At 42.0% G+C, this 27,509-nt stretch overlaps 1 protein-coding gene across 1 annotated transcript in view; it reads left to right on the top strand.

Annotated features, from left to right (window-relative positions):
- Positions 1 to 7,565: 7,565 nt before the first annotated feature.
- Positions 7,566 to 27,509, top strand: part of WDR64 (WD repeat domain 64) — a 96,323-nt gene continuing 76,379 nt past the window's right edge. The window contains exons 1-5 of the mRNA XM_036277678.1: positions 7,566 to 7,710; positions 12,627 to 12,757; positions 21,702 to 21,804; positions 23,659 to 23,762; positions 27,213 to 27,242. Coding sequence (XP_036133571.1) covers positions 7,566 to 7,710; positions 12,627 to 12,757; positions 21,702 to 21,804; positions 23,659 to 23,762; positions 27,213 to 27,242 — 513 coding nt within the window. The remainder of the gene's footprint in view (positions 7,711 to 12,626; positions 12,758 to 21,701; positions 21,805 to 23,658; positions 23,763 to 27,212; positions 27,243 to 27,509) is intronic.

A 27,509-nucleotide genomic window follows, 5' to 3' on the forward strand; every position in this document is an offset into this window, starting at 1 on the left:
TAGATTAATATCCAGACTATATAAAGAACTTCTACAACTCATCAACACAAACAAGCCAATTCAAAAATGGGTAAAGAACTGAAACATTTTTATAAAGACATGCAATGGCTACTAAGTAAATGAAAGTTGTTCAATACCATTAGTCATTAGGGAAACGCAAATCAAAAACACAGTCAAATACTACTTTGTACTTACTAGGATGGCGTTTATCAAAAAATTAAAATAAAACAGAAAATAGGTGTTGGTGGATAAATTAGAACCCTAGTATATTGCTGGTGGGGATTTAAATGTAAAATTCTGGGAATGTAAAATGTTTCCACTGTGGAAAACAGCTTAGCAGTTCCTCAAAGAGTTAAGCATAGAATTTTTATATTATCCAGCAATTCTGCACCTAGGTATACCCCCAAAAAAATTGAAAGCAGGGACTCAAGCAAATATTTGTAAATCAATATTCATAGCAGCACTATTCACAATAGCCAAAAGATGTAATACACACACACACACACACACACACACACATCCATCAAAAAACAAATGGATAAACAAATTGTGGTATATACATACAATGGAATATTATTCAGTCATAGAAAGAATGAGATTCTAATACATGCTACAACATTGATGAACCTTGGAAACATACTACGTGAAATAAGCCAGACACAAAAGGGCAAATAGTGTATAATTCCACTTAATATGGGACTTAGAATAGGCAAATCCATACAGACAAAAAGCAGAATAGCAGTTACCAAGAGCTGGGAGGAAGGAGGAATGGGGACTTAGTGGTTATTAGTTACAGAGCTTCAGTTTGGGGTGATGCAAAATTTCTGGAAATAAATTGCCATAATGGTTACACACTATTGTTAATATACTTAAAGTTACTGAACTGTACACTTAAAATGGTATATAATGGTAAATTTTACATTATGTATATTTTACCGAAATAAAAAAGTGCATACATTTGTCTTTCTCTGACTTATTTCACTTAGCATAATATCCTCTATGTCCAGCCATGCTATCACAAATGGTAAAATACCATATGATTTCACTTACATGTGGAATCTAAAGAACAAAATTAATGAAATTGAAACGACTGACTCATAGACATAAAGAATAGACTGATGGTTGCCAGAAGGGAGAGAGGTTGGGGGACTGGGTATAAAAGATGAAGAGATTGAGAAGGACAAATTGGTAGTTACAGAATAATCACGGGGATGCAAAGTACAGCATAGAGAATCTAGTCAATAATACTGTAATAACTATGTATGATGCCAGGTGGGTACTGGAAATAATGGGGGGAACATTTTGTAAAATATAGGATTGACCAACCACTATGCTGTACACCTAAAACTAATACAAACTAATATTGAATGTAAATTGTAAGTTGTACCTGCATCTCACTTCTCAGAGCAGAAGTAAACTGATAGAACCAGTTTCTTGAGCAAGCCGGACTCAGTCTGGTGCAAGCAAAAAGTTACTTTACTCTCTCTCCCACTGCTCATTTCAAATGTCTTCTTTCCACCCGTTCTTTACTGCCCTTGGATGACATTTTGTTAGGCATCAAAGCCTTTCTGTTCACTTGCAGTTAATATAAAGTCCAGAATATTGTAATACTGAAACACTAAAACTCCTGGAAAACTCACTTGTCCACCTCTAAAGTAGAATCTGCTTCATACCTGGAAAACTTCGGTGAGGGTAGGTGTGGAGGGGATAATAAGTTTAGCTTCTCTCATTTCCTTCAGATGCTGCTCTGGGCCCCTCCAGGATTTCAAAGAAAAGTCTTCCTTGATTGGTGAAGTTGTCACCTGATGTTGGTGCTCTCTGATTGTACAGATTTTAAATGCTGTGCTTTTCTCTTCTAGGGTGACTTGTGGGTTCTTCAGAGGACCTGAAGTCACTGAAGATCTTTTCCCCCAAATGCCCTTGAGAGGGGGAATGAATGCTTTTGTCAGCTGGCTGCTGGGGTCTCCTCTCAGACCCTGGTTAGGGTCCCCTGCCTTACAGGCAGTCTTCCCCAGTTGTGTTCCTTCCTCCCTAGATGACCCCGTTTGACTTCTCTACTCGGAGACCAGCATCTGGCTCTCTGGAACTGTGCATGCACCTCTGCTCCACCAAATTCTGGACGTGGTCTGTTGTGGAGAACCGACCAGCCTAGTCTTTCCCCTTCGGTCCCCATTGGGTGGAAAGAAGTGGTGAAAAGTCCTGATGCCTTGACTACCCTGGAAATTCTCTTTAAGGAAGTGTCCTCTAAGGGTCTCCTCAACCTCTTACGGAACCCGCCTTAAGTAGCTTGAAGAAGAGAATGGGCTGATACATGCAGAACTGGTTTCCCCGTGTTTCTACACATCCTCTGCCACGGGCTATGCAGCACTGGCCTTGGGAATGGGGAGATTCTTCAAGCCCATGGTAGTGTGAGGCCTCACCCAAGGGAAAATGGGTCTATTTCAGTATCCGCCTACACTCGAGCATTAAACCATCACAGTCACTTAATCCAAGAAAGTCCTTTGCAAAATACGAGAGGGTGGTGAGTGAGAATGGAGACTGGTGTTATCTGCTGTTCTTGCTTGGATCGTGGATGACCCCTAGCCTTCTGCATCACATACATGTCACCTGAGAGGCTAAGTCAACCCGAATGGAGTGGTCATCCAAGGGCAAGGATCCATTCTCCCCTGGCCTCCCTAACCTTGGTTCCCGTTGAGAAGCAGAAAGAAGAGCCCTTGCAGGAAATCTGGCCAAACATATCTGCATCTTTTCCTGCCTAGAAAATGTAATATAGTGAATGTAACTGAACTTAAGAAGAAAAGGGAAGCTGGCACGCCTTCAGGTTCTGAATGTTGCTCCTTCCTGTGCCCACAGCCCCTCGGACATCAGATGTGGGAGATGCAGCAATCAGCTTGGTGTGAACTGTGTACCTGTCCACGTTCCCCTCCCCCAAACACATACATTTGCCTAAAAATGAAATCTCATTTATAACCTTGCTCTTAAAAGCAGAGTTTGGGTGAGCAAGGACTTAGGGAAGAATAAACAGTCACTTTCTAAAAGGAAATGGTCCATAAAGTTATTATATATATAATTTCTACATTGATGTCCATTATAGTGAATGTTGTTACACTGGGGACAAAAAGAGCATTTACAGGCTTCCTGACTGGGTGATGGTAGTTGGGGAGGATGAAGACAAATCATGTTCAAAGGATTGGGAATAATAATAGCTTATAATCAGCAACCGAAGTTGATTAAAATAGACTTCTTATAACAGCAACCCTAGAAGTAAAAAGACCTTCCAAATATCGAAAGAAAGCAATTTCCAACATAGAACTCTACACCCAACCAAATATCAATCAAATTGCAAGAGGAGATTAGGGATATTTTCAGACATGCAAGGTATCAAAAATTTATCTTCCAGGTACTATTTCTGGATGTGAGTCACCAAACTGAGGGAATAAACTCTGGAAAAGAAAGACATAGAATATAGAAGAGAAGACAAGGGCATTCCCCAAACGATGGCAAATTCAGGCAGCAGTGTGCCAGCTGGGCCCTGGCGAGGGAAGGCATCCATCAGCCCTGGCTGCGGGGATGTGGCTGGAGGGACACGTGGAGGAGCGTCATCAAGATGCCTTCTGCTCTTGGACCATGTTTTTACCCTGAAAATGCCTGCATGAGCATGGCCCAGGTGCTTACCAGTACCCAGTCGGCCAGTGCCCTGCCCAATGAAAACCCTGTCCCATCTCTGTGCCCTGTCACATGCATCGACTGAGATTCCTCATGTCACCCCAGAGACGTTCTTCACTGACCTACTGATCCTGAGAGCTGGAGTTGGCCGTGGTGAGCTCAGAAGCAGAAAACGTGGAGCTAGGTATTCTCCTGATAGAATTTCTAGCAGGTGGCAGTGCCTGGGCCATGTCACAGACCAGCTGAGGACCTAACCACAGGCCTGTGTCATGGCCTTGCCCACAGCCTTCCACACACGGCAATAAGAGGACTCATAGGTGGAAGCCATCGTAGTTATAAAGTAGCCATTCCGGTTCTTTCTTTCCTAGACCCTTCTCTAACAGGGGTAATTCTACTTCTTTTCCTTCTACAGCTAGGAGTGGGCTTGCTTCTGAATTTTTATAGCCATCACTTTTTACAATCATTTATATGTAAAAAGTAATTAATAAAATATATGATTGAGAAAAATAGAAGGAAAAGAAAAATTAAAGTCATAAAGGGTATTAGAATCAGGGGTACAGCTTTAGAAACAGAACACTGATGTTTAAATAATGTGCACAGTTCTGTTGAAAGTGCTTTCAATTATGAAAGTATGTGACCTGGGCCTAGAAGGCGGTTTTGGAAAATCAATAGTTTTGTAAGAATGGCAGGAACATTGGTGATTGCTTTTAATGTTCTTTAAATTTGTGGTTAGGTCATTTTTGCAATTGAGAAAATAGTACAAATGCATCTTGTTGCTCTATAAATAGCCATAATAGCTATGAATAGTGACAGCCTACACTTTTAAGATGTTCCCAAAAGCTGGTGCCATAATATGTATTTATACCTACTGTCTCCACCGTCCCTCCTCCCACTCTCTCTTGAATCCACTGTGCCACTAAGGTAGTTTTTTCAAGATCACCACAATCCACAGTCCAGTGCTTAATTTTCAGTCATCATTGTATGTACCTTAGCAGCACTATTTGGCACAGCTTACCCCTCCTTTGTATTTGAATGCTTATCTGTAAATATTTTGGTATGTAGATCTAAAATAGAATATCCCACTAATAGCAATGTAACATAAATTAGAATACATCTAAAATAATAGTAATTTCTCAATATCACCAAATATCTAGTTGGTGTTTTTCCAATTGTCTCACAGACGTTGTAATTATTTTTCAGTTTGGTTGAGTCAGGATCTAAATAAAGTTTACACACAATGATTGGTTGGTGCATCCTTAAATTTCTTTTCAGTCTGTATGTCCCTGCTCCTTCTTTTTTCTTCTTATTCAATTTCTTAATGAATAAATGCAATGATGTTTCCAATGCCTCCTTTCTTTTTATATCCCTCTCTTCTCTTGGCTTCTGAGATGCAAGTCTCTCCTGGCTCCTCTTACCCCACTGGTCATGCCTCTTAGTCTCTGTCACTCGTGCTCCTGGGTCACTGTCCCTGAACGCTGGCATCATCAGTGTTCCATCCTCAGCTTTCTTTCCTGCTCATCCACGTTGATCCCAGGTACTCTCATCCAGTCTGAGGACTTTAAGTATCATCAAAATGGTGATGATTCTCAAGCATTCTTACATCTGGTTATTTTTTACATCATCTACAACTCCTTACCTAATAGACATCTCCAACTTAACAGCTCCCATAATGAATTCTTATTTGTCCCCCAAATCTCCTGCCACCAACTTTCTTCCCCAAAGTAAATGACAACTAAACCTTTTCAGTTTTCTGAGGCCAGAATCGTAGTTCTCCCTACATCTCTTGTTCTCACACTCCCGTCTAATCCAGAAGCAAATCTTTTCACCTTCATTCACCTTCATGCAGACTCACCCCCGAGCCCTACCTCCATCACTAGGACCTGGATCTGAACCACTATCCTCTCCTACTCAGATTATTGAAACTGCCACCTAATTGGTTTCCTTGCTTCTACCCCTTCTCTCCATCAGTTTATTCTCCCCAAAGTAGCTGGAGTAGTCCCTTTCAAATGTAAGTTCTTCTACTCAAAACTCCCCATTTTATTCAGGGTGAAAGCCAAAGTCCTTACAACGCTACCTCGCCCGCCGATGTCACCCCATTCACACAGCCTCTCTGCTGTTTCTTAGATGTGAAAAGCACACTTTGATCTCAGGATTTCAGGCTTTCTGTTCCTTGGAACCCTTCCCCCATTTACATGCATGGCTTGTCACCTCCCTTTCCCGTGGTTGGTGCCCAAGGGTCTATCAGTAAGGCCTGCTCTACGCTCCTGACCCCTTTACTTTTTTTTTTTATTTTTTATCCTCACCCGAGGACATTTTTTCCATTTTTTGTTCAGATAGAGCGGGAGGGAGAGAGGAAGAGAGAGAGAGAAACATCGATGTGAAGGGACACATCTAGTGGCTGCCACCTGCACGACCAACCAGGGCCGGGGACAAACTGCAACCGAGGTACATGCCCTTAGCGGGAACCGAACCCGGGTCTCTCTGTGCCACAGGCCGACGCTCCAACCACTGAGCCAAACCGGCCAGGGCCTGACCCCTTTACTTTTATTTATCCTCCAACATACACCGTACTCCTTTTCTTCGTAGCACATATCACTTTCTAACATATGATTTGCTTATGTGTTTGTCTTTTCTATTAGATTGTAGTTTGAGAAGCTATTTTGTTCACTGCTGTATCCTCAGCGCCTGAAATAGCATGAAGCAGGTACTCAACGACTATTGGCTGGATAAACAAAAGAATGTGTGCATTAGAACTATAGGAAAAGTGGTTCTTCAGATGTCACCATTCAGTACCTTGAAAGCTTTAGAGGGAAAAGAGAAGAAAAAAAAAGTTAGGGTATTATTTCCTGTATAAAAATCTTATGTCACTCTCCTGAGAGTCATCAGAGGTGGACACCTAGAGATTACTAGAACTGGAGGTGCCCAGCATCTTCTGGAGGTGCCATCTGCTTCACCTCCGAATGCAAGGTCTTGCAGATGTTTTTAAAGATGGACTTCATCTATTTCACCTAAACCATGCGATTTTACCCCTAGACAACCTCTCCTTCCCATGAAATGTTGAAGATTAAAAAACTCTATTCAATAGCAATTGGCCTAAATGGTATTGGAGTATTGAAGATTACAAAGACAGGGAAGGAGGTGTGCAGAAAATCCTCTTCTCATTCAACCAATGACCCCGTGAAGAACTCACCCTTCCCCATTCCTGGCTCACTGCTATTTTAATTGAAGAACAACGCCTAAAGGAATAAGAGGCACTTATAGTCTTTATGGCCTCTAAAAACTACCTTCATTTGTGATAGAAATGACAGATGCTGAAATAACACTTTCCTCTCGAGAAATTCATGCTTTCATCGCCACTACAGCTGTAAGAATGGATGTGACTGTCACTCTCCACGGCATCTTGAGGAAGAAGGCAAAAGATTTGAGAGTAGATAGAGGGGAGAGAAAGTCATGCCCAGTTTCCCTTCTTGGTCTTTAGTCATTCTTCTTCCCTCGATGGAATGTACACACACACGCACGCACACATGCACACATACCCCCACACATACAATTTGTGGGAAAACAAACTCAATGCCCCCCTTATCAAGGGAGGAGGATGTGACAGAGATATTATGATGCAACGGCTACCTGTGAAGGCCACTGGTAACATTGTGAGGTCAGAATTTTACTGAAATGTTTGCCCATGTGACACACATTAGACCTCAGTCAGGTTCCTCCCAGCCAACACCCTAATGGCCACTCGTACTCTTCCTTCCCACGGAATGGGATTTTAAGAGCAAAGGAATGAGACCGAGGGCAACTGAGACAGCAGGAAGGCAATGTAAGAGTTGGGAGGTTTTCCAAGCTGGCATATTTGCATTATTTTTCTCTGTACAAAGGAAAGGTTTCCCTGTGTTCCAATGGACTCCATGGAGGAAAAGCATGTCAACACCGCACTTCAGATAAGCAATTTCAAGGTAGCCCTAAATGGGTTTGAAAAACTGGTTGAACGCACAGCGGCCCAGAAAAGAGATGAAAGAGCAGGCTTGTTTGTCCAGAAAGAAGGTGAGATCCGTGATCCAGTCGAGTCTGTTGATTAGAAATGGGAAATGCTTTAAGCCACCAGAGAGAGGTAATGTGGCTTGAGAGCAAAGACACTATTTAAAAGGGGGCCTGAGTCCTCCTGACTTAGTCCCTAAATAGTGAAGTCGTCTGGGGGAAGATTTTGTTTGTTGTTTGTGTTTCCTTAGTTTATCTTTATTGCTGACAGTATTACAGATGTCCCTCTGTTTTTCCATTGACCCCCTCCTCCTCACTCCCCCTGCCCTTCACCACACTATTGACTGTGTCCATCGGTTATGCTTATATGCATACAAATTATTTGGTTTATCTCTTCCTGCCCCAACTCCACACCCCACCCCTTTCCTCCGAGGTTCCTCAATCTGTTTCTTATCGTTTTTTTTTTCACTTGTCTGAACCTTAATTGTCTGAACCTTAATTGTCTCAAGTGTAAAGTTAGGGGGTTGAAATGACAGCTAAGGGTTCTCCTGCAGGGTCTACCATCTGATGGCTCACTGGTTGATCTGGGACTCGGTAGTACATGTAAGCCACCCTGCCATCACCTTAACATTTTTTTTTTTTAATTTTTATTTATTGATTTTAGAGTGGAGAGAGAGAGAGAGAGAGAGAGAGAGAGAGAGAGAGAGAAATATCAATTTGTTGTTTTACTTATTTACGTAGTCGTTGGTTGATTCTTGTATGTGTCTTGACGGGAGATTGAACCTGCAATCTTGGCGTATCTGGATGATGCTCTAACCAACTGAGCTACCTGGCCAGGGCCTACCTGCCATCTCTTTACTTAAAGGTGTCATGAGAGCATAGAGACTTTCCTCTGGGCCTCTCCCTGTGTCTCTAGGCTGGAATGATTTTGAGCTGTTGACTTCAGGTGTTCAAGCCCAAACTAATATTATTTGAATAGTACTTACAAATTTATAAGTCACTTTAGTAAATATAATGTAATTGATTCTCGTGAAAATTCTAATAGACAAATATTACTATTATTGCCATTATCCCAATTTTATTTGTTAAGAAATGAGAGATACAGATCATTCATCTGTCCAAGGCACTCAACTTCCAGGTGTTAGAGCTAAGACTCAGACTAAGGTGGTTGTGAACTTGGCTGGGTTTTCTAAACTACTCAACAAAACTTCCACCTTCCCAGTCCGTTTGTTTTACCTCTCCCTGTAGTGGATTTTCCTAACCTTACCACTTTTCCTGCATCCTCTATGGGATACCAGCTCCTCTCAGCCAAGCTTCCAATGTCGAGAGAAAACAAGACTAAAAGACAAGAATTCTCTCAAACTCCCTTCCCTCCCAAAGCACCACCCGCCCTTTCTGCCACCCTATTCCCCTCCAAGGGTATCACTTTGCTGCAACGTCAAAATCTCTGTTTTCACTGGCTTTGTCCTCTCGAACTAAAAATACCTCCAACCATCCCCACCTTAACTTCCTCTTCCCTTTAAGCTATTACAGTATATCTTTCCTTTGCTTCTCCCAGGTTTCTCCAAGGCACCACCACTTGATTTTCAATCTACTCAGGTCTGGCGTTCCTCATGAGTTCTCTGAAGTGCTTTTCCCGGGGTATTTGATCATCTAATATGGCTGCCAAATCCAATAAATTCTTTTCATTTTCCAGCTTACTGGCTGTTTCACTGCATTGACAGTTAACTACCCTGGCTTCCAGAAACTTCCTCCCTCTGTGTCTCTCATCGTACCAGTCTTTTCTTTTTCTCTTTCTCATTCTTTCTTTGCTTCTCTTTCCTTGAGCTTTGCCTGTCTTTTCTCTCAGTCTTAGAGCCCAGATGCCATCTGCATGGTCTCCTAAGCCAGGTACCTTGGTAAAGCTTTTGACTATTGCATGGTTTTTCACTTGGGTTATTACAACAGCCTCTCAATAGAATGGTCTCCTTGCCAAAAGTTATATCCTTCCTCTATGTTTCTGCTGAGAGTGTTTCCTTTAAAAGATTTTTAAATAGCCATTTTCCTGGCTTATCAGTTCACCTCTAAAATCCATACACATTAACTTGGCATCCAGGGCTATTCAGTCGTGCCTCAACCTCCCTTTCTGGCCTCGGTTCCTGGAACTTCCCATCAAGCATCTTCTTCCCTGACATGAACTTTTCGGCATCTCCAGGAATTTCTGCTTTTATAGACTGACTTTGCACATCATTGCCCCCATGTGGGGTGCCTTTCCTCCTCTTTCTGTACCAGTAAACTATTGCTTCTCTTTCAAGACCTGAATTAAATGTCATCTCCACTTAAAACGTCCAATCTTTCCCCAAGCAAAGTCATCTTTAGCACTCAGGGCACTGTCCTGCCACTTCGGGGAATTCACCTGCTGAGATCGCCATCATGTGTGCGCCCTGCTCCTTCCCCCTCATCGAGCCGGGCATGCGGCGAAGGCTCTGTAGCCCAGGGCTAGCCCAGAGTCTGGTGTCCAGGAAGTACTGTACTCCTACAACGTGGGCTGAATGAACAGGCGAAACTTGCTTTCATTTAAAAGCTTGCAATCACAAAGCCATATTGAATTTTTTTCTTCCTTTGTAGTATTTGTGTGTGTGTGTGTGTGTACACATATATGTTCCTTTTAATATATGTACATATACACACAGAGAGAAAGAATATATATTATAGGTATCAATTTTATATAATATTATACTATAGTACACATTTTATAGAGAATATAGATTTGATAAAGACTAAGTACTACTAGATAAATTACCTGAGTGTTATTCTAGAACAGGGTTTCTCAGCCTTGGACTACTGACATTTGGGCTGGATAATTCTTTGTTCTATGTATGTATGAATGTGTGTGTGTGTGTGAACACACGCACATGCATGTGTGTATGTGTGTGCACATGCATATGCATATGTGTGTATGTGTATGTGGAGGGGCTGTCCTGTACATTGCAGGATGTTTAGCAGCATCTCTGCCCTGTACACCCTAGATGCCAGTAGCATCCCAGCCCTAGTTGTAACGATCAAAAATGACTGCAGACATTGCCACCTGTCCCCGTGGAAGAGAGGGAGAAGGTCCCCCCTGGACGTGAACAGTTGCCCTAGATCCCCGCCTTCCTTCACTCAGCTGTCCTGCTGCAGCAACTCCCAAGCCCCTAGCAAGTCTTTGCGACTCTACTTCCAGCCACTTCTCGCCATCTCAGCACCATCTCCTGGGTGCCTGTCCCACTCACATCCAGTTGAGGGCACTTTGGGGAGTGAAAGGGGTTGTTATTAGTAATTAAATTGAGGAACTAGGTGTGGATGAGACTTTCCATGGCAACCAGTATGTATGATCACCCGCTGGACTACCCTGGCCTAAGCCTGCATGGTCGGGAACCCCAATAATACACCAGCCCCTGAAGGGGGGGCTTCCACTCATCTCTCACAGCAGCCACTGTGCTTTCAAAAAATTTTAAATCAACTCATATCATTTTCCTGCAAAAAACACTGAAGAGATAGCTTATCATCATGCTCCAAATAAAATGCAAACTTCTGCCCTGGCCGGTTTGGCTCAGCAATTGGAGCGTCGGCCTGCGGTCCGGAGAGACCCGGGTTCGGTTCCCGCTAAGGGCACGTACTTCGGTTGCAGTTTGTCCCCGGCCCTGGTTGGTCGTGTGGGTGGCAGCCACTCGATGTGTCCCTTCACATCGATGTTTCTCTCTCTCTCTCTTCCTCTCTCTCCCTCCTGCTCTATCTGAACAAAAAGTGGAAAAATGTCCTCGGGTGAGGATAAAAAAACAAAACAAAAGAAAAAACAAAATTCAAACTTCTGACTCAAGCCCTGTCCTCCTCCTCTGATCTAACCTCACAGCGCGATCTGGGGTCCCCACCTTACCCCACACTCACTGACCTCCCAGAATATGCCAGGCTCTCGCCAGTCTTGCGTCGCTGTGTTCGTCAGCCCCTGCCTAAATGCTCCTGTCTCACTTTACACAAGGCTGAATCCTTCCTGCTTCTCAGGTCTTGGCTTAATTCCCCCCATGTTTTCGGGCAGGGCGTGCCTGAGGCCACCTCCACCCACCACCACTCTCTTAAGCACTCCCCACTGCATGTCACAGGTCCCTACTGGTTTCCTTCCTAGCACGTGTCTCATGCTCTAAGTAATGAGTTTTACCTTGTTACTAAGGTATGACATGCATACAGTGAAGCCCATAAAATGCACTAATCGGAAGTATATAGCTCAATAAATTTGGACATTGGTCAACAAACCTGTATCTACCAAACAGATCAAGACAAAGACCATTTCTAGCATCCCAGAAAGTTCCCTCATGCCCTTCTCAACTTAACGCAGATTAGCCACTAATCTACTGCCTATTGGCAGTGGTCTTCGTGTCACAGTCTGTAAATATTTGATTGTTTCCCTGTTAATTTTGTTTCTCGCACTAGAATGTCAGCATCTAGCTCAGTTCTGACACATAGCAGATATTCAGGACATTTTTGTGTCTAAGTCTTTCTTGTCCTCAGACTCAATAGTCATACCCCAGTGAATCATCAAATTTGGCAAAATCAATATTCAAGAAATGGTGTGTTTGTGTGCTTACAATGTCAAAGAACCAATCAAGAATTGTTTTTTGCTAACTCAAGCTGAACTCGAGCAAAGACTCCTGATTGATAAAACTTTTCACAGTAAAAAGAAGTGTCTCACTTTCTTATCTTTGTATTCCTGAACAAAACTCCTAAAATAGTTGCAACAAAAGCTATGGACGAGGTATTAAACACCAAAGTAAAATATTTTCTAAGTAACCTTTTAGCTAAGTCCCTAGTTATATTTCCAATGGGGGGGAAAAAACTTTACAATGCAAAAGAACCTGGTTTTTGTAGGCTGAAATGATGAAATAGATTAGTGAATAGAAGAGGCAGCTACAAAACGCAATGTAGTCCTTGGGGTTTGATGACTGTGCTTGCACTTTGTTACAATGCAGATATGATTGATTACGAGAAGTTTTATGCAGCAGTGCAGGAACTGTTTGGTCCAGAAGTGAAGAATCATGATGTGAAATGCTTTTACAGGAAACTCTGCAACAACCCTGATGTGCCTCCAGACTGGTGTGAGGTAGTCATTCTTCATGTTTATAGTATGAAATGCACGTATTCTTTTTCTTTGTTTAGAATAAATAATTAAATCAAAGTGTTACTCCCATAGGGGGTAAACATAGAGTGTGGTGGTAGGTTTAAATGTCTACACCTGTACAGAGGGGGCATTGCCCATAACTAAAAGTGGGTAAAGCAGATGGATATTTAATTGCATTATTATTGAGTAACTCTTAAATACTTCTAGTGCAAGTTGCCCTTTGGAAGAACTTTACATACTATTAACAACAGCTAAGATTTTAATGATCTTCTTTGCATTCTAAATGAAATATTCCTTTTCAATAGTGTCAATGTATACACTTATTTGTGTATCAAATTCTCAATATAAGAGAAGAAAAGGTGATAGTGACCGCCTCTTCCATTTTCTGAGTCATTTTCTGACTATCACAGAACCGATTCCTTAGCTATCACCCTGGTGTTCTTGGAAGAACACGCAGAAGCATGTTTGGTAGTTAAGTGGACTATGGAAATGGAGAGAAAATGCCTCTGACCTTTGTTTAAACACACAGAAGACCAGACTGTAGATTTATTTATAAATGAGATTCTTATTCTAAAAGGATTTGTAGTAGCTTATGATTAAAAACTTGCATACATGCATACATAGTAATTAAAATGATTTTTAAAATTCTCAGGCTCTTTCTTAAAAAATCAGTAGTATAGTAGACAAAAGAAAAAGTAAGGATTTAAGAGATTTGACTATAACATTTAGTCAGTTGGTAGATATGTATAAAGAGAACTTTGGACCCAAGATACAGAACAAATACATCTCAACTACATATAAGGACCATCACAAGATTCACCGTGTGTAAGATTAAAAAGAATATTTCAATAAATTCCAACATAACAAAATTAGAAACTAATAAGAAAGATAGCCCAAATTCCCAAAAGCAAACAAATAAAAAATAATTCTATAAAACAATTGCAAACTAAAAGAGCTTCTATTAAGCCTTTACATTTTTTCTACAACCTAGGAAAGCTGAAAAGCTACCCAATCCATTTTAAAAGGCTAAAATAACACTGAATTGAATGAAGATAAAATGTCAGGGAATTATAAGCCAATATTACTTATGAATATAAATGCTAAACTTTGAAATAAAATTTTAACAAGTTGAATCCAGCAATGCATTACAAAGTCATTTCTAAGTAGTATTTACTCAGAAAAGTAAGGATGATTCATACTAGAAACCCAATAACATATTTAACAAGTTAGGGAAGAAAAAATAATTTGATAACCTTAGTCAGAGAACAACAAACTGAAGTCCACGGGCTAAATCTAGATAGCCATTTGTTTGGCTTACTGCTTGGTTGACTGAATTTTAGAGAGAGAAACATCGATTTGTTGTTTCACTTGCTTATACATTCATTGGTTGATTCTTGCATGTGCCATGACTGGGGATCGAACCCACAACCTTGGCTTATCGGGATGCCACTCTAAGCAGTTGAGCTACCTGGCCAGGCCACAGCCATTTGATCTGTAACAGTTTATTGGAACACAGCAGTAGTGCTCACTCATTATGTGTTGCCTACGGTTGCTTCTGCGCCATAACAGCAAATTGAATAGTTGTAACAAAGACTAAATGTCCTGCAAGCCTAAAATATTTACTACTTGACCCTTTTCAGAAAAAGTCTGCTGACTTTTGATCTTAAAATAATATACAAATAAACCATGGCCAGTGTGGCTCAGTTGGTTGGGCGTTGTCCCGTGCACCCAAAGGTTGGCAGTTCAATTTTGGTGAGGGCACATGCCCCAGTGGCGGGCTCGATCCTTGGTGTGCATGAGGTGTGCAGGAGGCAGTTGATCCATGTTTGTGTCTCACATTGATGCTTCTCTCTCCCTCCTCCTTTCTCTAAAAACCAATAAGTTATTCTTTTTTTTAAAAAGGGATGTCTGTTAGCACCACTACCCTTCAACATTTTATTGAAGGTTGTAAACAAAGCAAGCAAACAAAAACAGAAAAAGGAAAGGAAGTGATATGTAATAAACCATTAAAATGCAAACTTATCATTATTTGTAGTTGTCTACCAAGAATATTCAGAATTTCATGGCAGACTAAGGAGAGAATTCAAAGAAGATAAACATGCAACAATCAATAACTTTCACAAACAATAATCAATACCCCCTGTGCGCACACGCACACACACACACACACACACACACACACACAAGTAACAGGAAAAAAAAGATTCCACTCACAAGAGCAACAAATAAAATAAAAAATATGACATCAATCTTTTTTTTTTTTCCTCACCCGAGGACATTTTTCCATTTTGTTGTTCAGGTAGAGTGGGGGGGGGAGAGAGAGGAACAGAGAGAGAGAGAGAGAGAAACATCGACGTGAAGGGACACATCGAGTGGCTGCCACCCACACAACCGACCAGGGCCGGGGACAAACTGCAACTGAGGTACGTGCCCTTAGCGGGAACCGAACCCTTGTCTCTCCAGACCGCAGGCCAACGCTCTAACCGCTGAGCCAAACTGGCCAGGGCGACATCAATCTTTTAAGGAACATACAAGGCTATGAAACTGGACTGAAGGATTGAGAGACAATCTGGAGAATAACTGAGAGACTCAATTTGCAAAGATCCTACCTGTCCCCAAATTAGCTTATACATTTAATAGAATTCCAATGAAATAGATTTTTGAAATTAATGCAGATATAACTAATAGAAACCCTGACACAACAGTAATTGAATTTTAATACATCCTATGTCTTCTTGATAATTCTTATAAATATTTCAGGCTGCTTGTAGAAATTGAAAGCTGTTCTCATAAACTGCTGGTGAATTCTCACAAAGCCCTGGACACCTACACTGTAGCATGAGGATTCTACTGGGGAGCATATTTCTAAAGCACGTTCATTTTTGCAAGATGTGAAAATTAAAACTATGATTTTCACTCAGATCTTTACTTGATTATACCATCAAAAGTGAAAAATATGAAAGCACAACGTATATGAAAACATCTAATCCAGATAAAGATAGAACTAGAAAGGGGTTACTGGAGTACCAGGTCCATGCAGCAAAGATCATTCTGATTGCCAAGCTGACTACTTTTCCTTGTCCTTCTCTTTCTTTCTTTCTTTCTTTCTTTCTTTCTTTCTTTCTTTCTTTCTTTCTTTCTTTCTTTCTTTCTTTCTCTCTTTCTGTCTTTCTTTCTTTCATGACATTTCTTGGGTTCCTATAAATCATATGCAAGTTTTATAGAAAAACTTAGGCTGAATGTCTGACACTCTGCATGTATTTGAAGAATCATTTGCGGGGTTTTTTTTTCCTCATTAAACTTTGTTTTAATGGGTCTCAAAATTCTGTGACAGATTTTTGGTCAAGTTGTTTCCATTAAAAAGTACTGATTTTAAAAACTAATAACTTAGAAACTGCAACACACACACACACAAAAACAAGTGGTCCACAAAACATTCTCCTTTCCTTCAGAAGGTCTTACCGTGCATTGTAATCATTAACCAGTCTTTTACTATTAAACTTAAATGGCCACTTGAGACAAACAGTTCTGAGACCGTTCGCCCACCACTGATTAAGACTGGGGTGGCAGGCATTGGGGATAATATTCATTTAGCCTTCTGAGCTTTCTGAGCAGACTTGGTGACTCTCCCAGCTCCAGCCGCCTTCTTGTCCACTGCTTTGACGACACCCACAGCAACTGTCTGTCTCATGTCACGAACAGCAAAGCGGCCCAGAGGGGGATAGTCAGAAAAGCTCTCAACACACATTTAAATTTTTTTAAAAAGTTTCCTTACAAACTCTCTGTGCCAATGCTCCTAAGAGGCATTTCTATTTCAAGTCGTGGGACCTCACCTTCCTGGGCTTCAGATTTGTCATCAGTAAATCATAAAAAGGAAATTCAGTGCTGGAAGAGTAACTGCATCTCAGGATGAATTAGCTGCTCCTGATCAGCCGTTAGAAGGCAGGTAATAAGAGTTAGGTTTGCTCTTTTGAAGCTAGCACACGGTGCAAGCCGACTCTCAATGTAAATCTTCACGGTAACGATGGCATGACATGCGCACTATCTCTTCCTCGGTTTCAGATACAGGTGAGCTTGGGAAAACTGACATTTGTAAAATAACGAAACTTAGCTCTCAATGAATACATCATCGAGATCTGCCCCTTTAATTTATAATGAGAAACACTAGAAATAAAGGATCTATAGAAATGTGATGGTCTTAAATTTATAAAGCTAGTTAGTGGGAAATTCTGGTACAGTTATAATATACTTTTGCTACAAGACCATGTTAGTCTATGTTTCCAGTAGGCAATTCATGAAAACACTCAAATTAGTTCAAAGAAGGCCTCTTTGGCATCCAACACCGTAAGGGATGCCTATAACTATGTGCTCCCCACAGTGCATTACAAGTGAATTATTATAACCTAAAATTCTATTTGTGAACTTCAAAAACCTTACAAGAGTGCTCCAGGGTAGAATAAAAAGTACGTTCCATATAGGTTTTGGTTCTCTTCTATCTGCTTTTCATTTTCTCCCAGTGTTCCATTGACTACGTGTTCCTCACATAATCCAAAGATAAGTGTAGATAAAAAATGAATCACTTTAAGCATGGAGCCAGCTCTTTAAATAACACAGTTAAAAGAAAAGAACTGATACTCTAATGCGTCACTGTTAGTCATAAAATGCTCCAAGCACGTCACAAGTACAATCACTAGACTGCAATGAACTGTTGAAAGAGAAATTTGAGATCCTTGAGGCTGTGTGCTCCATCACGAAATGTTTAAAACCATTTCTTTGATTGAAACACTTTCTTTCAATGTAAAACTTTAGTTGTCTCTTATGAAGGAGTTTATCTGGTGTAGTATCCCTTAAATTTTTCCTTAAGAAATGTTAGCAATTTGATGTTTTTAGTGTCCTTTAGAAGTTGTTTCTGGTAAGCATCATAATATTATGTTGTTATAAGTAAAAGCAGCAAAATTTATCATATCCATAGAGCAGATGTCCTATAGGATGGCAACTACCGACATGTAGCTGTGACTATAAAATGTATGTATGACAAATTGCATGGCTGATGGGTTGCCTGGACAGGCAGCAGAGTGCCCAGTGGACAGTCTCTTTTTTCTAATGTTTTTATTGATTTTTTTTTTTTTTTGAGAGAGAGAGAGAGACAGAGAAACATTGATGTGAGGGAGAAGCATTGATTGGTTGCCTCCCATATGCACCCCGACCCCGGACGAAACCCTAACCTGGGCACGTACCCTGAGTGAGAATCAAACCGATGACCTTTCAGTGCACAAAATGATGCTCAACCAACTGAATCACACTGGCCAGGGCCCGGTGGACAGTCTTAAGCTGGCTAAGAGGACATCTGAGCTCTATTTCCTATACTGTCTGTTGCAAAATTAGGAATTATATTTACTCAAATGTCAATGTCAACTGAGTCCCTGCCTGGTACCTGGTGCAATCTAAGTAAATCCTAATCTTCCTAATTGCTAAGTAATCTAATGGTGCATTTCCCCATTCAGTGCTTACACCAAGACATATGGTTTGGGTTATCACTGAATATCCTTACTTTACAGACGGGGAAAACTTAGACACAGAGAAATGAAGGACGATGACTGAGGTCTTGTGACTAGCAGGCAGTAGTAGAACTGGAACTGGACCCGGGCCCAAGTCAAAATCTCCCAATAGTGATTCTGGATTTCTTCCCACTCTTGTTCTCAATGCTTAACAGATACCACATCGCTGTCTCCATCAAAATTACACCAAAATTAAATATCGAGTTGAATGGTCTATAAACTGCTTCTTGGACATGTAGAGTCTATAGACATATCAAGAGCATTGCTCTCAATTAGGGGCAACCCATGTGGTATGGAGTCCCCCCATCCTTGAGAAACAGAAACAGTCGTCACTCCATCTTTTCTGAAACTCACCACGTGAGGTTTAATTGGCTGCTAACATCAGTCAGTCTTTGGTTGTATTTTGCTCAAGTCATTGAAATTGTACTAAATTGCATTTATAAAATGAAGCCGTGACAGGCAGAATTTTAAAGGTTCACCCTGCCAAGATTCCTGTCTCCTGGGTATTCAATCAAGCACCAATTTAGGTACTGCTGAGAAGGCACTTTTGCAGATGTAATTAAGGTCTAATCAGCTGACCTGAAAGTAGAGAGATATCCTGGGTTATGTGGGTGGGCCCAGTCTAATCACAAGTCCTTAAATTCAGCAGAGGAAGGAGGAAGTGAGGTTCCAAATGTGGTGAGGATTTGCAGCACCATTGCCAGTGACGAGTGGTAAGGCCCATGTACTAGGACCGACGGGAGGTCTCTAGGAGCAAAAGGCAGCCCCAGCTGACAGCCAGCAAGGAAACAGGGAACTTGGGCTAACAACCTGACTGAATTTGGAAGCCATTTTTTCCCCAAGTGTTCAGTAAACAACACATCGCTTGATTTTAGCCCGAGACTTAATTTGGACTTCTCACCTACAAAAGTGGTGAGCTAGTAAAATGGATGTTATTTTAAGTCACTGTGTTTGTGGGAATTCATTTCAGTAGCCACAGAAAAGCGAACACAGGGGAGACAGTGTTAAAACTCAAGAAGACTGTGTCTGCTCTCACAACCAACAAAAACCAAGTGCAGCCATGAGAGGGATTCAGATTCAGTAGCAACGGAAGGAGGAGCAAGGCTTGGAGAAAGAGAACTATATCGAGACAGACCAAGGCTCATTTTCTGTGACTGCCGTGGGAGGTTTGCTGTGTTCTGGTTTTTAAGAGGAGAGGTTTGACTATGCTGAAGGCAAAGGTCAGCAGAAAGGGAGACGTAGAAGATACTGAGGGGAAAAGGACACAAGCTCTGAAGAGATGGAAGGGGATGGGGTGCAGAAACCAGGTGGAAGCATTGGTCTGGGAAAGGCGAAACCCATCTGCCTTTAAAAGGGAAGGAAGGAAGGAAGGAAGGATGAATCCCAAGATGAGCTGGGGAAACTGTCTGATGGCTTCTGCCATCATCTGAAGTCGGAGGTGTCGTCAGTGGCTGAGCGTGACAAAAAGGTGGAATCCCATGTTCCACGAGAGCGAAGGTTTGGCGTTGTTTCTGTGGACAATGGATGCAGTCACTTAGGGAAGCATAGAGTGATGGCCAGTGGCCAGGGCCCCAGGAGGTTGGAGCTCTTGAATGATTGCTGCCACGTCCACGGGGCTGGGAAGTTCTCTCTGGGGCTGATCAGCCAGAGGTGTGGGTCAAGGACGCAGGCAGTCTTTACCAGCAGGGGGGTTCTTTCCAGGCCGGTGCAGTGGTGTAAAGGAACAGAGGGCTGTGGAAATCTGTGATTGAGGTGACAGGCCCTGACTCTAAACTGGGTAAGAAAGGAGGTGAAAGCCATAGGGACCTGATGGGTTAGGAGGAGCAAGGGGCTCATTTCCCTCTTAGTTCTGATTGGCTGGGGAAGTCATACAAACCTTTCCCGGTGTGGTTCCACACACCATCAGCTTGTCCCGATGCCCACCTGACTGCCGCCACAGCGCAAAGTATTTGCCGTGCATTATCTCATGGAAAAATCATTTTAAAAACTCAGAAGTTTGTCCTTTTACTCTACTGATAAAGAAACTGCAACTTCGGGAGGTGAAGATATTTGTCCAAGTTCTGAGGACCAATTAGTTGTAGAGCCTGAACTCAGACAGTGGACATCTGATTGCACAGTGCATGCCCTTTGCCCTCAGGCCATGTTGTGGGTTCACACGACACAGTGTTAAGGTGCACATCAACACTTGATGATTAACTGGATGATGCATCCGTGAGTGATGACGAGGACCCTGCGTGACAAAAGGTTCCTGTCCAGGCCAGCACAGATTTGTTGGAAGTACCCTTCTTTTTCTTTTCCCAATCCTTTCGAGGAATTAGATACTAAATCCAGAAGTGTTGTACTCATGGAAAGTGAGCGGCAATTTCTGGACAGATGGTAAATGTAAGGTTTTATTGAGTGCTGCTTTTGCTGGAGAATCCTGACCTTCCCACCAAATGAAGTTTAATTGTGGAACATGTTTGGGGCATTTGTTATATGTTGTGAGGTTTGCGAGCTGGGTGTTGTAGAGGAGGAGGTAGTGATGTGTGAAGCAACTGAAGGGACGTATGTTAACATAATGTGAAATCATCAAGAGTCAGAGTAAATGTTATTAAAACAAACTGATGTATAGCTGGTTTTGATTTATTTTCAGTTGAGTCATTTTGTCAGAAGGTTCTTTATTCCCAAAGTGTGGTTCCCTCCTGGGAGCTTGTTAGAAATGCAGACTCCCAGGTCCCACCCCAGGCCTTCCTAATCAGAATCTGCACCTTCCCAGGCTTCCCAGTGACTCGTGTTAATACCATTGTTTCAGAAAATCTCCGCAGTTCATTCTGTCTATTCATTAACAAGTACCAACCAGTCTCAAGTTTATGAGAAATACTATCGTTAATTTATGAGAATTTTATGTCTGCTTACTCATAAGACAATTAATTGAACATCTGTCTTAAGCTGTATAGCCTCTTAAATTCTAAAACTCTTCCTAAAAGGGATAAAAATCTTGCCCAAAAAGATTTATGGGAAATGGATAGGAAAAGTCATTTGACAGTGGCCAAATTCAATGTCAAGGGTCTTAACTGGGACCCTGTCTGATAAAGGCTGATATGATTTCCAGCCAAGTACCAGCTCCTAACAGAACTATCAGTCTGAGCAGGGACACCAGCCTGGTCCATCCATCACAAAGGAAACTCAGACTGCTTAAAGTTCATGCACCATCAGCACACAGTGTTTGGATGTATTAGACTGCCTTCTCTTTGTGTGAGACCCCCTGACATTTACAAACCAAGGTGTTGACCATTAATCCAAGACTTTAAATCCAACCAACATCCAATGTGTTACTTTGCAATGATTTCTGAAACACCGTTCATGTGTATATGTGTTTGGGATTTTAGATCTTTGGATACTACTCCTCTGAAGACGATTCGCTTATTTCCCACATGGATGAAGAAAATTTGGTTTTCCTCATCTCTAGAAAACAGCGAGTTGTAATTTCAGGTGAAATTGTCAATTGTCCTTCCAAATTAATATGTTTTCATACTTTCTCAAAAACAAATATTGGGAATATAACATTCCCATGGACTCACCTTTCATTTCACTTACCTTATAAGTGACAGTTTCGTATGCACTATCAGAAGAAACTGTGCCTGCAGTTGAGTTTGAAATGTTGTCGTTGCTCTAACGAACACTGAACAGGGAATGTGAAGGCAGGGATCACATTTTACTGAGGAGGAACAGGTCTCAAGTTCAAGCTCCCCAATGATGCCTTATGAATGCACGTTCCAAATGGAATCACATTTCTTTTACAGTATCCTTACATTTGAATTCTCAAGTTTTCACTACTTAGATCTCCTTTCCACACTCCCATCCTTGACGGTCTCGTGGAGGTTTGACCCTACATGTGAAACTGTGTTTAGGCCCATCACAGAGGGGTGTTCCCGCATGTTGGAAAGTCTCCAGTTTGCAGGGAAGTTATTTTTCAGTGGGAGCCTGGGACCCAACAACTCCCATCCCTCTCAACTGCTGACCCTGTGGGTTTTCCTTCCTGTCTCCCTCCAGGGAGAGAGAGGTCCAAGCTTGATCTGCCCTGTTCTCTCACATTTCATCCCGAATTCTGAAATGAAGAGCCTTAGTCCAGGTCAAATCTGCTCTTCCTTTCAAAAGCACCTGAATTTATCTCAGTTCTTTGTGACTCAAGCCCACCCTTTGCCTCCAAGCCTTTCTCAGCCCAACCATGGGCCTCACCAGAGCCCAAACTCTAGCCACGGGGACTCTTCGCACAGAACAGAGCCAGGGGGCTGCCCCTGCTGCTGCCACCACCACTGAGCTGGCAGGAAGCAGGGGACCCGTGTTGCTGGCATCCTACATTAGAACTTTGAAAACATCTTTCTAAATGGCAGTTGAGTTCTGTAGTTTATTTATTCATTCAACAAACATGTGTTAAAAGTCAACACGTGGGCCAGGTAGCTCTCTAAGTGCCGAGGACACAGCAGTGAGCAAATAAGTGTAAATCCCTGAACTCATGAAATTCACATTCTAATGGGGAGAGATAGCCAATGAAAAACATTAAACAAGCAATATATGGTAGGTCAGATGGTATTAAGTGATACAGAAAAAATAAATGAAGTAAGCAGGTTGTGGAAGAAGTTGGTCTGGAGATGGGGACATGGTGCGGGATTTTAAATAGGTCGTCGGGGAAGACACGCTGGGAAGGCAGTAAAGACCTGGAGTTAGAGTCAACCATATGCTTCAGGTGGGGGGGGGGGACATCAGTGAGTGTGGGGACACATGTCTAGGGCCTTGTGGCCACGCTAAAGACTTGAGAAGCTTCAAGGGGGCTGCAGATAGAGGGACAGGCAGGATCTGAGTTATACTTTCAATGTTGATTCTGGCTTCTGTGTTGAATGTCGTCTACAGTGGAGAAGGGCTAGAAGCAGATAGGTTGGTGGTGTCTTGCATTAAGAATATGTTCTCAGTCTTTTTTCCATTATTGGTCCCCTAAGGAGCCCTTTAGACATTTTTCCTAATTGTGGGCCCCTTTCACCCAAAACCCCCTCCCAGCCCCCTTCCCCCACCCCACAGCACTATGTATCTGTTTTCGTACCATAGGTATACCTGTGTGTTACACACAAAAAGAGTAAGACTCGTTCACACACACCCCAAGTACCAATTTGCACCTTCATGGGGACAGTGTTTTCTCTTAAATAGTTGATTGCTTTTCTTTCTTTCTTTCTTTCTTTCTTTCTTTCTTTCTTTCTTTCTTTCTTTCTTTCTTTCTTTCTTTCTCACCTAACGAATGACTTTTAGGATCTTTACTGCTGAGAGTTGAACTGAATATCATGCCGTTAACAGGTAGCAGGAGACGGGATGTGATTAAATGCATTGTCAAGATCCCTCAGCTGGATTTGCTAATAGCAGCTTCTCAAAGAGGATTAATAACCGTCTTCAATAACCAGGTACTTTCAAGTCTCGGACTCCTCCTGCCCTCCCCCTTCCTTCCTCTCCTCTTCCCTCCCTGCCTTCCTTCCTTGAAATTTAACTGCATTTAGCACTGTTCCTGGTGTACCACACGAACCATGTGGCATCGGCATAATTAAAGGATGACCTTGGATGATTTCTCAGAAAAAGTCACAAGCCCAGTGATTTTGTCATAGTTCTACCAAATAATGAAAGGTAAAAAAAAAAAAAAAATCCTTAGAGTAAAAGTGAGGATCAAATTCCAGCCCTTTTATTAGCTATGATGTTAAGTAGGGAACTTAAGGAGCCAATATATTTTTCAGATCTCTTTTTTTTCATCCTTACCCAAGGATATTTTTCTATTTATCTTCAGATAGGGTGGAAGGAAAGAGAGAGAAACATTGATGTGAGAGGGACACATCGACTGTTTGCCTCCCGCATGGCCCCAACCAGGGCCAGGGACCAACCGCAACGGAGGTACGAGCCCTTGACCGGAATCAAACCCGAGACTCTTTCGTCCAAGGGCCGACACTCTAACCACTGAGCCACACTGGCCAGGGCATTATTTTTTACATCTGTAAAATGAAGACAGTGGGACCAGTGCTCTTTCCCCCCAGAGGACTCAGTGAAGGTCAAATGAGAGATGATGATGAGGAATCACTTTATCAACAGTCAATCCCTGTAGAAGCGAAACGTCTTGCCCTGATTGCTGTCACTCCTTTCTAAATTGATAAGTTTTGGACTTCTATGTTTAAAATATGAAATAATGGAGACATAGTATATATAGCATTTCACTATGAAAATACAAGGTGAATGTTTGGTGTTAAATATCAAAAAATAATTCCAATTACTAGTTTATTTCCAACTAGAGGCAAGCTGTATACAAGTAAAATATGTTAAAATAATCATCATATGATTAAAATGTCAACAATAACTGTCAGCCCTTCAGTGATCTTTATTACAGGCAACTGGATTTGGTGAGGAGGGGCCTCCTGCACCCAGAGGCCCTGCAGGAGAGATTCTGAGTGGGGGGTGGGACCTGGCTCCCCGCCCAGCTGTGCAGGTTACCTGTTTATCTCCATGTTCTGGTTCCTCCACATTCAGAACCAGACAACTTCCCTTCCTCGGCAGTGGTGCTGATTCAATAAGCTCATACACAAGAAGTGCTCAGTTCGCATGATCGTGAGCATTTGGTGAACGTTGGCAACCAGGCTTACGAACCAACGATATGAAAACGAAATGAGAACGTCTCTCCTGATCTCTTTTTTCAGTGCATTATTTTGCTTCTCATTTTTTACCTTTATTGCCTCAAAAATAGAACTAATATGATGTCTAAATAAAAATGTGAGAAGTTAAATAATGAGCTTCGTGGTGAAATAGTCCAGGGTTATGTGGAGTAAGTGAGGTGGCGTCATATTTGCAGAAATGTGTGTATCACTCACACTCACTCATGCTTACAGGTGACACATGTCCACTCACATGCACACAGACACATCTGTGTCCTAGAAGATACTGTAATTGGAGGGAAAACATTGCTTAAACAATCCCTCTCAGATTTGATACACCAGGAGTAAATATAGCATTTTAAATGCGGCATGCCTTACAGGCGCGATGACACATTCTATGAGAATAGTAATTTGGTAGGTTAAGTCACAGGAATCATTTATTAAAAGGTTGCCGATAATGCAAAACATTTTACCACAGCTTAATCCATAATTTAGGCTCTATCTGAAGTCAAATAAATACATTTAAGGATTTTCTTGGTGCTCTCCAGAGGGCTTGGTAAGCTCGAGTTTAAACGTCATTAATAAAAATTCCTGCCAAAAAGGCTAGATTTTAAAAATTCAGAAGATAAACTGTTAAAGAAGATAAGAGAACTTTAGAGACTTCCCCTGAGGATGCAGTTAGAGAAACTGAGTAGGAGAAACCTTAGGTGTTCTGTTTTCTGCTCACCAATTTCCTTAGAAATGTGTCCATCTAGAATAAGTCCCTGGCAGGAAGTGAAAGACACATTGCGATGACCACAGCTAACAGTTTCAGTGATCGCCCTGACTCACTTTTTCCCTTTTCACATAATCCATTTTTTCTGGGCAGCCACTTCCTACATATTTGAGCATTGAAAAGAAACCAGGTCACCCGGCTGGTATGGTGCATGGGTTGAGCGCCAACTCATGCTCCAAGAGGTCATCGATTTGATGCCCAGGCTGTGGGCCCAATCCCCAGTGGGGGGGCATGCAGGACGCAGCCAATCAGTGTTCTCTCTCATTGATGCTTCTATCTCTCTCTCCCTCTCCTTTCCTCTCTCTCTAAAAATAAATAAATTTATTTATTTATTTTTATTTTTTTATCCTTACCCGAGGACACTTTTTCATTCTTTGTTCAGATAGAGCAGGAGGGAGAGAGAGAGAGAGAGAAACATCGATGTGAAAGGGACACATCGAGTGGCTGCCACCCGCACCACCAACCAGGGTCGGGGACAAACTGCAACCGAGGTACATGCCCTTAGAGGGAACCAAACCCGGGTCTCTCCAGACCGCAGGCCAACGCTCTAACCGCTGAGCCAAACCGGCCAGGGCAATAAATTTATTTTTTTTTAAAAACAGGTCACTAATATACTTCAACTAAACAATTAATTAACATGCCTTAAGGGTATAAGAGACTGCTTGTGTACATTCTAGCTCTGTATGGAACAAATCTATGATCCTCAACTGTTTTAGTACAGAGTGTTCTTCAGTCTCTCAATAACTTGAGAGATAAATGTCAAACAAAGCAATGTTTTCTTCTGCATCAATCTATATTTACATCAACCCACGTAGCATTCTTTTCATTACTCTTGCCATTGCTGTATTATTTTGCAGTCCCAATTTTTTATTTGCTCTGAATAACTAAAGAACGTGAGGCAGTTGGCAAAATAGAAAGAACTAGTCAAGTGTAAGACTCTGAGAGCACAGTCACCAGGCTTAACGACAAACCTTGGCCGAAGCAGGTAGGGCATATTCCACAGAGCTAGAACCTTCAGAGAGGGAGAAACAGGGAGGAGGCTGGCGGGAGAGGAACTGACAGGGGAGATTAAAACCAGGGCATAGCCCTGGCCGGTTTGCTCAGCGGTTAGAGCATCAGCCTGCAGTCCAGAGAGACCTGGGTTCGGTTCCTGCTAAGGGCAAGTACCTCGGTTGTGGTTTGTCCTCGGCCCTGGTTGGCCGTGCAGGTGGCAACCACTCAATGTGTCCCTTTCACGTGGTTGTTTCTCTCTCTCTCTCTCTCTCTCCCCCTCCTACTCTATCTGAACAGAAAATGGAAAAATGTCCTCGGGTGAGGATTAAAAAAAAAATTTTTTTTTAATAAGTAAATAAAGCAAGCCAGGGAATATTGTGCTGTTTACAAGTCAGCATTTTCACCTTTAATTATAGAGCCAACTAGGTTTCATTTTTCTCTCCCTCTGTCTATAGATGAGAATCCAGACCAGCACCAATGTCACAGTAAGTGCATTTTACAAAATCCTAATGATGTCAAAGTCAGGGCGCTGATGATGTTTCCTCGGTAACTAATCACAATCTCAGAAATGCTCTGAGAATAAGAAACTCCCACAGATTGTAAATGTAGGTCCACTGACCAAAACCAAACCTTGAGCAGAAGCCAGGGGTACCCCGGTCTTGCTTTGTGGAGCTCCGCTGACGGCAGAGACGTACTTGAACACTGATCCCTCCGGGAAGCTTCCATCGAAAGCGTCACCTAAGCTCTTCGGA

This window comes from Molossus molossus, unplaced genomic scaffold (genome assembly GCF_014108415.1).
Source record: "Molossus molossus isolate mMolMol1 unplaced genomic scaffold, mMolMol1.p scaffold_m16_p_23, whole genome shotgun sequence".
Classification (NCBI taxonomy): domain Eukaryota; kingdom Metazoa; phylum Chordata; class Mammalia; order Chiroptera; family Molossidae; genus Molossus; species Molossus molossus.